The sequence below is a fragment of the Poromitra crassiceps genome (assembly GCF_964638095.1).
Source record: "Poromitra crassiceps genome assembly, chromosome: 1".
NCBI lineage: Eukaryota > Metazoa > Chordata > Actinopteri > Beryciformes > Melamphaidae > Poromitra > Poromitra crassiceps.
The window spans coordinates 47,595,352-47,610,052 of record NC_139623.1 but is presented as its reverse complement, the minus strand read 5'-3'; the positions used below and the strand labels follow the sequence as shown (position 1 = coordinate 47,610,052).

The window sequence follows — 14,701 nt, the reverse complement described above, 5'->3', positions numbered from 1 at the left end:
AAAGTGCTTTAATTTTAGAAAGAAAATCTTCTTTTCTTCCCTCAACTCCACCTTTTCTCTTGAGAGAAGTGAGCTCCCTATCTATCTATCTATCTATCTGTCTGTCTGTCTGTCTGTCTATCTATCTATCTATCTATCTATCTATCTATCTATCTGTCTGTCTGTCTCAATGTCTGTCTCTATGCATCTATCGGTCTGTCTGTCTCTATGTATCTGTCTGTCTGTCTATCGATCGTTCGTAATGCAAACGTCACATGCCGTTGGGCAGTGAATGTGTGAGTGTGCCCTCAGTCTGGATTTGAGTGTGTTTGCTCGTGTGGCGCTTTCACAGACAGGTTAGGATCGCATCGCACTTCACATGAGACACATACTGCCTGGTTTTGAGCTGCCCGTGAGAACAATGAATGAACGACATCTAAGAGTCTGCCTGCTCCGGATTAAAACAAAATCTTTGTTTTTGCGGTCTACTTGTTTCTTTTGAGCACGCCATGTGAAATGACTTATATCTCTCGCATATCTCTTGCCTCTACTTCGTCCATGTGTCACTGACACTCTCTCGCCTGCAGCACTGGAACCGACTGGAACAGGCAGAATCGAATCGGATATTTGATTGGCTGAGTAGCATCACGTGTGATGATTTACACCGCATGCATTGGTCTGTGAGCTTCCTGGCAGATAAACCAGTACCGTAAAGGGTAGAAAAGCACGTGCCGGTTAAAAAAGAAAAGCTCAGTGAAATGTAACAATTCTCAATGATTTATAGGTTATTTATAGGGCTCGGTCCGGATAGGACGGCGTCTGGGTCCGGATGCGGACCGGAGTCCGGACTTTGAGGATCGCTGATGTATACTATGCTGGTTGAAGGAAGCAGAGGAGAGGGCAAAGCCTGTAGGCATTAGTTATCTAATGACATTGCAGAGTAGGGAGATCATTCCCTGTGTCTCTGGCAGAGTACGGCCTACTAATACACTTCTTCCCCATCTCTCATCAACTTAGGCTGTTGAAAGTTGACAGGTGGCATAAGGATGCCTAGAGAGCGGGGTCATGAAGCCAATGTAAGGCTTAATATTGCTCGGGGCTGGACCCGGCTCCTGCATGAATTTAACCTGCCAATTGGAGTGAGGGAGTATAGGGCTTTAGCATTCCTCATTAACATTCTGCCACGTTCATTGGGCGACCTCAGCAGGCAGCCAAAAGAGAAGTGTGTTGGAATGACCAAGTGGAGGCGCGGTCTCATCATCCCATTCCTGGGCTAACTCGCTAAGCTGACTCTTAATGGAGTGTTGCTCTTGTAGGGGAGGCATTGGGGAAGAGAAAAGACAGGGCACCTCAGTGCTGACACACACCACTACAGATGCCATGTGTCTCAGCGCCATCATGCATCCGGCCTGTCACTGTCAGGATTGGTGTTAGACATGTAGATCTATTCGCGGGTAGTTGATGGCCAAGACACTCTTGGTAACTGAAGTCTCGATGAGTAGGGAAGTTGTGGAACTTGATAGCTGGGTCTGCAAGGTTCGAGGTTGGGAACGGTTGCAGAGGTTGACGTGATATTAGTTTATGAACCACTAGGGAGGACCTGCAGAAACGAACCTTTATAGAACCCGAATATGACATCACCTGTGTCATGACATCACCAGCCGAAAGGCATGATTGAGACACTTATGAATCATGACATCATCACCGTCTGCGACATCATCAGTGATCGATGACATCATAGTAGGAATGATGACATCATCTAACAGTACCTCCCCCTCTACGGGCGCCACCCGGCGCCCGATCAGACGCAAGGAAATCCCGAATGAGCGCAGCGTCAAGGATGAACCGGCGGGGAACCCAACTGCGTTCCTCGGGGCCGCATCCCTCCCAATCCACCAGATATTGAAACCCACGACCCCTGCGTCGCCTGTCCAACAGCCGCCGGACCGTGTAGGCAGGGTGGTCGTCGATTAACCGAGGCGGCGGGGGGGCCGCCGCAGGAGGGCACAAGGGACTAGAGTGCACCGGCTTGACCTGGGATACGTGTAAGGTATCGTTGATGCGACGGAGAGAAGCAGTTAGAACCAAGCGGACAGCTGCAGGGTTCACAACCCGCTCAATAGCAAAAATAAAACGGGGTGCAAGCTTCCTGGACTCGACCTTCAAGGGAACGTTCCGAGACGAGAGCCACACCCTCTGACCCGCCGCATAGGCTGGGGCCGGTGTGCGGCGGCGGTTAGCCTGGACTTGCGTCTTGGCAGAGGAACATAATAGAGATGCGCGAGCCCTTTTCCACGTGCGACAGCAACGGCGCAAATGTGCCTGCATGGAAGGCACCGCAACCTCCTCCTCCTGGGAGGGGAACAAGGGGGGCTGAAAACCGAAGCAGCGCTCAAAGGGAGACATGCCGGAAGAGGCGTTGGGGTGCGTGTTGTGGGCGTACTCAACCCACGGCAACTGGGAACTCCAGTGGGAGGGGTCAGCAACTGTGGTGCAACGCAGCATGGTCTCCAACTCCTGGTTGACCCTCTCGGCTTGGCCATTAGTCTGCGGGTGATAACCCGACGAGAGGCTGACAGTCGTGCCAAGAGCCAAACAGAAGGCCTTCCAAACCTGAGAAATGAACTGGGGTCCCCGATCGGACACAATGTCAGACGGAATGCCATGTGCCCGGTACACGTGTAAAACCAAGAGGTCCGCCGTCTCCTTGGAGGACGGGAGCTTAGGGAGTGGGATAAAATGAGCCCACTTAGAGAATCGGTCAATGACGGTCAAGATGACGGTGTTCCCATCGGATGGAGGGAGTCCGGTTATAAAGTCCATGGCCATATGAGACCAAGGGCGACGAGGTATAGGAAGGGGGCGAAGGAGGCCTGACGAAGGCTTGGTCGAAGTCTTGTTCCGGGCACAGACCGGGCAAGCGGCGACGAACTCCCTAGTATCCCCCTCCATGGCGGGCCACCAGAAGCGCCTGCGGATGAAGGCAAGGGTCCGTCTAACCCCAGGGTGACAAGTAAGCCGCGTCGAGTGGCCCCACAGAAGAACCTCAGAACGGGCGGAGTCAGGAACGAATAGACGTCCCGGCGGAACGCCCTTTGGGTCAGGCTGGCCCTGTTGGGCTAGACGGACACGCGATTCAATCTCCCACGTTACCGTGGCCACAAAACAGGCCGCAGGCAACACCGGTTCGGGCTCAGCCCGTATGTCAGCAGAGAACTGGCGGGACAGGGCGTCTGGCTTGACGTTCTTAGAACCGGGTCGGTAAGTTAAGGTGAAGTTGAACCTCCCGAAAAACAAGGTCCACATGGATTGCCGAGAATTCAATCTCTTAGCAGCCTGGATGTAGGCCAGGTTCTTGTGGTCCGTCCACACGACGAACGGGAGCTTGGAACCCTCCAGCCAATGGCGCCACTCCTCAAGAGCTGACTTAACTGCCAGCAGCTCACGGTCGCCGACGTTATAATTGGCTTCAGCGGGTGAAAGCTTACACGAGAAAAAGGCGCAAGGATGGACCTTATGATCCCCAGGAGAGCGTTGAGCGAGAACAGCCCCAATTCCAGTCTCCGAGGCATCAACCTCAACGATGAACTGCAGTTCTGGGTCAGGTTGGGAGAGCACGGGAGCTGTAGAGAAACGGCGCTTGAGCTCGCGAAAAGCAGTCTTGGCCTGGGGGGTCCACCGAAACGGAGTAGAGGTGGAGGTGAGGGCGGTAAGCGGGGAAGCCAGACGGCCGTAGTTGCGGATAAACCGTCGATAGAAATTGGCAAACCCCAGGAACCGTTAAGCTGTTTCAAGGTGGAGGGTTCAGGCCAATCCGCCACAGCCGCGACCTTGGCGGGATCCATGCGTAACTCACCTTCGGCAATCACATACCCGAGAAAGGACACAGTGGAAGCATGAAATTCACACTTCTTGACGAAGAGGCTGTTCTCCAACAGCCGTTGGAGCACTAGGCGGACATGCTGTTGATGGTCGTCAAAATCCTGTGAGAAGATGAGGATGTCATCCAAGTAGACAAAAACGAAGAGGCCGATCATTTCCCTCAGAATGTCATTTATGAGAGCCTGGAAGACGGCGGGGGCGTTAGTAAGCCCGAAAGGCATAACCAGGTACTCAAAATGGCCAAGGGAAGTGTTGAAGGCCGTCTTCCACTCGTCCCCCTCCCTAATGCGGACAAGGTGGTAGGCATTCCTTAGATCAAGTTTGGAGAATATCTTGGAGCCATGAAGGGGTGGGAAGGCAGAGCTAATGAGTGGCAGGGGGTACGTGTTCTTCACCGTGATGTCGTTCAACCCTCGGAAATCAATACATGGTCTGAGGGTCCCATCCTTCTTCCCCACAAAGAAAAACCCAGCGGCCACTGGAGACGACGAGGGCCTAATGATGCCCGCAGCCAAGGAGTCATGGATGTAGGTTCTCATGGACTCCTGCTCAGGACGGGAGAGGTTGTACAGCCGGCTCCGGGGAAAGGTCGCCCCAGTCCTAAGGTCAACAGCGCAATCAAACGGTCGGTGGCGTGGGAGGGACAGCGTATGCTCCTTCCCGAACACCGGGGCCAAATCATGGTAAACCATGGGAACGGACGACAGATCCGGGGGAGCCGCAGCCGACACTGGTGCAGGGGAAGCCGGAGTGAGCGCGGCGACCAGGCAATTTGCATGGCAATAGGGGCTCCACGAAACCACCTTGCCCTTGCCAGGGGACCAGTGGAGGAAGGGTTTGTGCAGGTCTAACCAGGGGCGGCCGAGGACCACGGGAGTACTGGGACAGTCGGTCACGTGGAAGTGAATCGTTTCCCGATGGTTCCCAGAAAAGCGAAGGTCAACTGGCATGGTTCTTTCAGTAATATGGGCCAAGCGCTGATGCGAACCCTGCCGGTCAGATCATGGTACAGATGGCTGCTGGGACTCAAATGTGGCTGCCCCTGCTCTGGGATGACGCAAACTCCCCCCCAGAGTATGCGCTTAGGAGCTGGCGGCGGCTGAGAAGCGGGGATAGTAGTAATATCACGTCAACCTCTGCAACCGTTCCCAACCTCGAACCTTGCAGACCCAGCTATCAAGTTCCACAACTTCCCTACTCATCGAGACTTCAGTTACGAAGAGTGCAAGCTTTCACCCGCGTCAGATTGGTCTAGACATTTCGAGCTAGCTGCAGATGTTAATGGGTGGGATGATCAATGGAAATTAAAGTTTATGTCTTTGCTGCTGTCAGGCCGCGCTCGGGATCTGTATAATGGCCTTTCGGCAGAAACCCAGAACGACTTCACCTAGACGGAGGTCGTCTAGGTCATCTACTGTCATAGCCTCCGCCCGCAGGAAACCTGCGAGCCTCTCCTTGAAATCGTCCCCATACTCAGCAGCACCCAGCAGGGGCACGTGCGGCGGCTCAACCAGCTGCTGCGAAGCAGGCACGGTGGGAGCAAGAGGCGTGGCTGCACTGGAAACCTCCGGTGTTTGGGTTGGGGGGACTGCTCGCTCAGAAGCTGGGGCAGGGGGGGCAGAAGGCTGCGGGGTGACGCCCTGGGGGCTTAGCCCGCTGAGATGATCTAACCGGCTCATCAAGAGGGCGTGCCGATCAGTGGTCTTGGAGGCCAGGGCCAGGTGGGCCTTGTTTGCTTCTTCCTGTCTGTCGAGTAGGTCCTGAAAATGGCCTGTGAGGAGCCTTTGCTGCCGTTGTGTCTCCGTGAGGAGCACACCCAGGCCGGAAACAAGGTCTGTGGTCTGTGTTTGTAGGGACTGCCATGATGACATCGCTGTCTGTAAGGGCTCCCCGGTGGCAGGACGACGTGTGGTAGACTCGTCTGGTGGACCACCTGACGTGGCCGGCCGGGAAACTGGGGTCTCGGGGGCTTCCTCCTTGGTCGGGGGGAGAAATTTGCCCGCTAAATCCATTTCAGAGTGGTTCATACTGTCAGGATTGGTGTTAGACATGTGGATCTATTTGCGGGTAGTTGATGGCCAAGACACTCTTGGTAACTGAAGTCTCGATGAGTAGGGAAGTTGTGGAACTTGATAGCTGGGTCTGCAAGGTTCGAGGTTGGGAACGGTTGCAGAGGTTGACGTGATATTAGTTTATGAACCACTAGAGAGGACCTGCAGAAACGAACCTTTATAGAACCCGAATATGACATCACCTGTGTCATGACATCACCAGCCGAAAGGCATGATTGAGACACTTATGAATCATGACATCATCACCGTCTGCGACATCATCAGTGATCGATGACATCATAGTAGGAATGATGACATCATCTAACAGTCACTGGATTTGCCTTAAACACACGCCACTGAAGTGTGCGATGTGTTCAGAGTCTGGCGTACTTGCAGCTACGAGCTTGCATGTGGACAGCCGGTGCATAGAGGAAAATAAGGAAAAATGTGTGTGTGCAGGCAGAGCAGAGTAGAGGAGGAGCAGCAGGACTGTGCCCTGCCTCTTCTGAATATACGCCCAGTGCTCCATGCCATTGAAGGTTATAGTCAGTGCAGGCACGTGCACACATAGACATGAAAGGGGGCTTGAGCCCCTGCCTTTTTTTCAGTCTGTAAAAAGTGCCTTTTTTTTTTCTTTTTTTTTTTATTATAATACATTTTTCATTTTCATTCCAACAACACATGAACAAAACAAACAGCTCAGACACATGAAAAAATAAAATAAAAAGTGCCCTTTCCTGACCATGAATGCATTTCTAATGGTGCTTTGTATGGAAATTGCCCTTTCCATGCCGTCACTGAAGGCAGCATTCAAAGAGAAATGCCTTTTCCGAGCTCTCTTGGCCTTGAATGCACCATTTGTAATAGGCCTCTGCATGGAGCAGTGTTTTTCTAAACCGCCCCTGAAGGCACCAACCCAAAAATGAACCCAAAAATGAATGAATAAATAAATACATAAATAAATAAACCACCCAATAAATAAATAACCAAAATATAGGGAACAAATGCAGAATTGTTGCTCTTGAAAATATTTTTTACTTTACACTATTGGAAAGGGATGTTGTGTTGTTGAATCAGCAAAAAATAAAAAAAATTCTAATACACCTTATCTAAATCTTCTGTCTTGCTTTTTAGAATTATGGTTAAAATGCATGGTATATTACAAGCCTCACTCAGTATCGTTCAATGTTTCTGCCTGTGTTGCTATCTGTTGTAGTACAACAACCTAAAGGGAGAAAAGGAGCAAATAAATATTGATGCTTAAATGATTTCACAACAGTATTGCAACAGCATGCAACTTTTATATACTAATATTATTCAGTTATGGAGTTATTTTTCCGTGACAAGTCTCATCCTAAAATGAGATATTCCTCTAAATCTGGTTAAAATCTGAATATTTAAAATGAGTTATACCCCTAAATTGGCCTTCAAATTGCCTCAAATTGCAAAGTGCCCTTTTATGAATTTGAGCCCCTGCCCCTCTAATGTTCTCTGCACGTCCCTGAGTCAGTGCATGTGAGAATTGTTGCTGGGCCTAATATAGAGAGCGTGTCTTGACCAGCTACTCTATTGTAATGTACCTTTAGATAACTTTGTCATGATTTGGCGCTATATAAATGTGAAATGAGTAATGGATTGATTACTTATTGCCTGCCATGCTACCTTAAGGATGATGGGAATTCTTTCCCTGACTCCTGGGTGATAAGCCGCCCTCTGGGTTGCTTGTCCCAGTAGAAGGCCCTAGTGTGGGGACCAGGGTTCAGCTAGTGCCACTTGTCACCACTCCGGATAGTGAGATGGATTTGGCGACGCTGTTGACACAGTTCATCAGCGGCTCAGCACCTATGACACACCACTCTAGTCAGTGTGTATGTAAAGAGGCTAAACATGCATTCCCAGAGATGATGATGCTCTCATAACACAGCCCCCCTGCTGCCTCCCATGACGACGCGGTCCTGGGAGAAGGGGTAAATGTAGAGTAAGGGTTTGGCTGCAGAGATTGCACTCTCCTGGCGAAGAAGGCCATCAGGGAGGTGCAACAGAGCGATTGTCAGCAGGGGCTTATCATGGTGCCTCCACATTCTGAGTGAAGATGGAGACTGATTATGTCAAAATGTTTCCCCTTACTTCTGGAGGATAAGCCGCCTTTAGGCTTTGCTTGTCCCAGTTAGGTTGGGAAGCAGGTCCATGCCTGCGATGCATCAAGTCAGTTGCTGCTTATTAACTGCTCCCCATATTAAGGTCTGGTCCAAGGCCCACACCAGTCAATCGTTAACTGTGCCCTGCCACCCTCCTCAGGACGGTAAAGCAGGGCTGAGTGGGCGTTCACTCTGATGTAACATCGGGCCCGGACAGTGTATCTTAAGCGGACATGTGCCCGCAGGGCGACAGCCTCTGTCCGTCACAGACTAAGCTGCCTTGAGTGACCAGTCTCCCAGGCTGGGCTCTTTTATTTGGCATAGAGGATCAGAGGTCAGAGCGGGAAGACAAGCCGCCCTCGGGCTTGCTTGTCCCATTTCTCATTCGAGGGCGTTCCAGTGACACAGATAACGAGCAGATGTGCTCACTCTATTGTGCCTCAGTGGCAGCCACACACCACTCCAGGTAGTGCGATGTGTCAGCAGCAATGGCGACAGGTCTGTGTATAAGCGGCTTACGAGCCCGCACACACACAGCTGGGCTCACCGTGCCCTAGCCTGCCACCGGCCTTGCCTTGGTACCTGTTATGCACCACTCTAGAGGGAGTTGTAATGCAGCCTGGACAGAGTGATATGGGTTCAGCGTCTCTGTGGACGAGTCTGAGGTACCTGCAGCTTACAAGCTTTGCACAGAGGCAGTCCGGTTCACCAGGCCCAGATACCGGATATCCTTCTCCCCTCAGGGACATGGAGGTAGAACCATTGGCATGTCAGCGGGTTCTCCCGCCCAATGTTTTGCTTGAGGTTGGTCCAGTATGTCCGCCTCTTCAAAAGGTGCCTCTCCTGTAAGGCCTGGAAGACAAGCTGCCTTTGGGCCTTGCTTGTTCCAGTCTGGTTGAGGACCAGGGTGACCGGGAGATCGTACCCCTGCCTTAGGGCTGAGGTCTTCCATGGTGCATTGTGCCCCTGGCTCTTATGAATGTGCAGCACAGTGCTCCTGGCCCTTCAGAACATGGGGACTGTTGCTGCGTATTGCCTGCTCCCCGCTTTAGGTCTGGTCCGAGGCTCAAACCAGTCAGTCTGTCAGACTGGCCCTTCCACCCTCTCCAGGATGGTGAAGCAGGGCTGAAGTGGGCAGTCACTTGTGGCCGTTGGGCCCTGACAGTGCAGTTCCACTGGACACGTGCCCGCTGCCTTGGGAAACCAGTCTCCAAGGCAGGGCTCTATTATTGGTTTGTGGATACAATCCATACATACGGGGATGTCAGAATGGGAACTTCCTTAATTCTTGGAGGACATGCCGCCTTCAGGCTTGCTTGTCCTGGTTCATTCATGGCCAGGGTGACCTGGAGAGGGTGCCTCCGCCCCTTGGGGGCCGATGGGTTCCACAGCTGCACATTGTGCCCCTGGCTCTTATGACCATGTGCTCACTACTCAGTGCTCCACGCCTCAGCAGAGGACCGTTGGTGCTTATTGCCTGTGCTCCACCCTAAAGTCTGGTCCAGGGTTATTGAGGTGCGCCCTTTCACCCTCCCCAGGATGGTGAGGCAGCGCTGTGTGGGTTGTGATGCCTGTCAGAGCCTTGACAGTGCTCCATTGGACATATGCCCACAGGGCAACAGACTCCCTCCATTGGTTACAGACCAAGCTGTCTTGAGCAACCCGTCGCCAAGACTGGGCTCTATCATACAATCCGACAAGCTCATGGGGTGGAGCATGAATTTTTCCCTGACTCAAGAGACAAAGAGGGAAAAAAGGGGAAGACAAGCCACCATCAGGCTTTGCTTGTCACAGTTTAATTTGGAGGATGGTGCCTCTGCCTCTTGGGGTCGATGGCATCCACAGCGCACTGGTGCCCACGTTTTTTGGAGGCACGCTCAGGGTGGTGTTGACTCCCAAGCTTGGATTTGCCCCGCAGAGGGATCTGCAGGTATATGGGCTGCGCTAGGTCTCGGTGGGACCAATGCCATTTTGTATCGACAAGGGCAACTTTGTATTGACCAAAGAAGGAAAAAGAGGAGTCGTGTGCTCCTTGCCCTTCGGTGCATAGGACTGTTGCCGCTTACTGCTGGGTGATGCTGGGGTGGTGCTGTGCCCATGCTCTGCATTCCACCCTAAGGCCTGATCTGAGTCCCGTGTCAGTCAGTCTATGGAGCTGCAGCCTTTCACCCTCCTCAAAGTTTCCTTAGTGATGAATTACTAAGTCACTAATGCCTCTGGGGTCATGCCTCTTACGAGAACCTACTAGGCTCCCTTTGGGAGGTCTTCTGTGAAGCAAGCCTTGTTACCTGGCTCTCCACCCAATTACAGACGACCTTAGCATTGGCGAGGTCCGCTAAGCCCTGGTGGCACCTTGTGCCTGGGCTAGGGGTGTGTGCATATGGAATATTTTGTCATTGTTTGTGCACAGAGGTAGCTCTGGTGGTGGTGCATCTCATTTGAGCGCAATGGCCACTTCAGGCTCCCGGAGGTGCAGATACATCTGCATGGTTTCCTCACGGGGTGTCTTAGAGAGGAATCTCATCATGAATGGAATTCATGAGGGAGAGAAGTTGACTGATAGGAAACTGATGGTTATGATGTAACCCAGGTTTCCTGAGGGAGACTTCTCTCCCTGCAAGAAGCCACTCCGAAACAGGCTTCCAATCAGATTAAGCAAGGGCGCCACACCTGAGAGTAGATGATATAGCCGAGTCCGGCCAATCAGTGTGCATGCACAATTGCACCCAGGTGGTGTTAGTTAGTGTCTTAAAGAGTAATCCACGACAGCTGCGCTGGATCAGATAATCTCATCATGAATGGAATTCATGAGGGAGAGAAGTCTCCCTCAGGAAACCTGGATTACATCGTAACCATCCGTTATGCTACATTGTCAAAGCTTTATGATGCATGTGTGTCACCCATGTTGTTTTATGCAGCTGGAGTTTGGGGAAGTAAGGAATTTTCCAAGGTGAATGCCATCCAAAACCGTGCAATCCACTGCTTTCTAGGTGTGCATAAATTTGCACCTGTGTTGGCTTTTCAAGGGGACGTGTGTTGGGAGCCTCGTTTGATCAAACAAAAAAGTGAAATGTTGAGATTGTGGAACCGTCTGTCTAATATGCCAGAGAGTAGAGTAACAAAACAAGTTTTTAACTGGGATAAAGCACATAACTATCCATGGTGTAATGATATGAATGCTGTTTTCAGGGAAGCTGAGCAGCAATTTACTTTCAGAAACAGTTTACGTTGTAGTGTTCACTATTATAGTGAATAGGTTATTTCTTGACTATAAAGAAAAATGGGCTAATGACATCTGTCTCAAACCAAAACTCAGAACATATAGGGTGACTTCAGGTATTATGGGACACTTTTAGATTTTCTGCCTTGTGGAAGCTTTCTTGCCATTAATAAAAAAAAATAGCCCAACACATGATACATTTCTGTAATAGTCAAGATGTTCCTTCCAAGATGTTTCTACCTTCTGAGGTGGAATGAAGGTTATATCATATTCCAAGGAGGCGTGGCATCCCCTTTTGTGTGACTTGCCCCAAAACCCCTTTTTCTGTAACGTTTGGTATTATGGGACAAAATGTTTGGTATTATGGGACAGAATGCCTTATGATAGATTTAGTCTAGTGTAAGCATTTACTGCACAATTTAATTCATACTTTGATATAATTTGACATGCAAATCTTCCTTTTCCTGTTCATCTTTATAAATTAAGACTCCATGTTCATTTAAACTGTTTTTAATGTTTAAAACTCAGTAAACAATTCAAACAACAATTTGTCTTCCCTCACTGTCACAACAACCCCCTTAAGGCCCAATTACACTCTACGTTAAAGACGGAGACGGACAGAGCCTTCTATCTGTACTCTGCGTTCATTTTGTGCTTTTTCTGTCCGCCTTCTGAAAGCTTACGGATACACATGAAACGCAACAAAACCACACACACACTGACACTCATACATTTGACTCTCTACTGCCCACTGGTGAATGTATTGCTTAACATGATACCAACGTGAAAGAGGCATGGCGCATGACGTATGTGGGCAGTGATGATTACACCGTTTGAAGCGGACGCATTTATTTTCATATGAAAATGGAGTACAAATGATCCTTTAGTTGTTGAGTTAACATTAGTTTGGGGTTAGAATGTTTAAGTTGAGGGTTGGGGTTAGGATGATTAAGTTGAGGGTTAGGGTTAGGACGATTAAGTTGAGGGGTGGTATTAGGGTTAGGATGATTATGTTGAGGGTTAGGTTTAGGATGATTCAGTTGATGGTTAGGATGATTAAGTTGAGGGTTAGGGTGATTAAGTTGAGGGGTGGTATTAGGGTTAGGGTGATTAAGTTGAGGGGTGGTATTAGGGTTAGGATGATTATGTTGAAGGTTTAGGATGATTCAGTTGATGGTTAGGGTTAGGATGATTAAGTTGAGGGTTAGGGTGATTAAGTTGAGGGGTGGTATTAGGGTTAGGGTGATTAAGTTGAGGGGTGGTATTAGGGTTAGGGTGATTAAGTTGAGGGGTGGTATTAGGGTTAGGATGATTATGTTGAGGGTTAGGTTTAGGATGATTCAGTTGATGGTTAGGGTTAGGATGATTAAGTTGATGGTTAGGGTTAGGATGATTAAGTTGAGGGTTAGGGTGATTAAGTTGAGGGGTGGTATTAGGGTTAGGGTGATTAAGTTGAGGGGTGGTATTAGGGTTAGGATGATTATGTTGAGGGTTGGGGTTAGGTTTAGGATGATTAAGTTGAGGGTTAGGGGTAGGATGATTAAGTTGAGGGTTAGGGTTAACCACTAACCTAACTCGAGTTGAATTTATCCTGTGCTGAAGTTTCCAATAGATTTTTCTTTTATTGGGCGGTGGGGGGGTTGCTTCGTCGGTGGGGTTTAGGCATGAGGAGTGACGATTGGTTGGTTTAGTTGGTAAGCAGATCAGAGGCAGAATTTATTTATTTATTATTTATTATATTTATTTTTATTGTTTCTATCAGTCTTTTATTTTATTGTCTTTTGCTTTATTGTCTGATTTTGAATATTAAGGTGGGCAGGTTCAATTCTATTGCTGAGGAGGAGAGTATGTGAACTGGATGTTGTGGAGGATGAATTTCATTGTTTGTTTCATTGTACGCGAGGAACCAAGACTGCCTTTATTTCAGTTGATGCGAAATAAGAAACCTGAATTCTTATGGTCAGGATATGACGTTAAGTTGGAATGGCTATTCAGAGAGGAAGTCTACAGTTTGGCCAGTTTTAGTGGAAGAGCTTGAAAACTGAGAATGGAGAAGTTGTTTATTACAGTCAGAGCCAGTGGGAGATAATGTGATCACATTTTCTAGTTCTAGTTAGTAGCTATCCCCATCTAAGTAAAATAAGTCTCCCATGTGGGAGGGCAAAAACTTACTCAGTTGCTCTAAAATAGACTATGAAGCTGTTACTTTTCGTCTGGTTCACTGTGCTACACTTTGTTCCTCATTTTGACCACCAGGGGGCACTAAAGACTACTATGTTGGAAAGCATCAAGTAGTGAACCCTTTTTCAATAGAATTGAAAGGAAAGCCTCATTGCTTCAGAAAGCTCCATTTTGCCATAATAACTATATGACATTATTATATCAACCTCATACAGTATCTCCCAGAGAAATGCACAACATCACTGCATGGCAGTAGGGTCTTCTTACGTTCCAAAGAACAGATAGCAGTTTACAGTGTCTGACCTCTGCCCCCTACAGGGCTACAAGATGGACGACCTCCTGACCTCTTACATCAGCCAGATGCTGACGACCATGACCAAACAGCGGACGTCCCGGGGGAACAGCAAGTGAGCCGAGCGCTGGACACTCATCGACCATAGAGACACTGCGGAGCGCGTCATCATTCAGAAACCACGCCCAAAACGGGGGAAAACACAAACCGCCCCCCAATCCTGGCGTTCTCGTGCATGGTCGGGTGTTGCACACAAAGATCATATATACGGAAGATGAACACTTACTTCATTGACAGCAACATCCACATTTTTCTTCTCGCCAATTCTCAATGGCTTCCTTGTTTTCCTCGGGAGTACAAAAAAACTTTAACTGCCGATTTTTTTACATTTGTTGTCTGCGCAGCCCACCACACAACAGCTTTTAGCTATGTTTAATTCAAGGAATATGATGCTGGTGTGTGGAGGTGAATGGAGAGCTTTCCCCTGTGATGGGTGTGGCCTATTTCATGCAGTGTCTCTATCACAAATCGATCCCACATCCATTCACGCGTGGCAGATGCCCGCGCGCGCAAAGCGAATGCTCTCGTTACATATCTGCAAAACATATTGGAGCACATGTGCGAGAAGAGACACGATTATGACAAATTGACACAACGAAGGCGCTGGTCCTTTGACTCGTCTACAGCAAGTGGTGTTAAGGCAAATGCCCATTTTGAGCACTGAAATGCCAATGTTTTAATTTACTGTATCGGTCCTGTCTTAAACTCACCTGTTGCCTTTAATTCAATTGACCCTGGCTTTCCCAACATGTAACATGGCAACTGGGATGGCTTCTTAAAAAGCACAGCTCTAGACAGTCCTCTGCATTATAATATTATATTATATAATATTATTATATAATATAATATTATAGTTTGCTTTATCAACTCTCTCTACACTTGCAAGCTGTAAATAGTC

General features: G+C 49.1%; 1 protein-coding gene across 1 annotated transcript in view; it reads left to right on the top strand.

Annotated features, from left to right (window-relative positions):
- Positions 1–13,862, top strand: part of myo7ab (myosin VIIAb) — a gene marked incomplete at its 3' end in the record, with an annotated part of 147,464 nt that extends 133,602 nt beyond the window's left edge. Inside the window, exon 47 of the mRNA XM_083636027.1 lies at positions 13,770–13,862. Coding sequence (XP_083492153.1) covers positions 13,770–13,862 — 93 coding nt within the window. The remainder of the gene's footprint in view (positions 1–13,769) is intronic.
- Between the last annotated feature and the right edge of the window lie 839 nt (positions 13,863–14,701).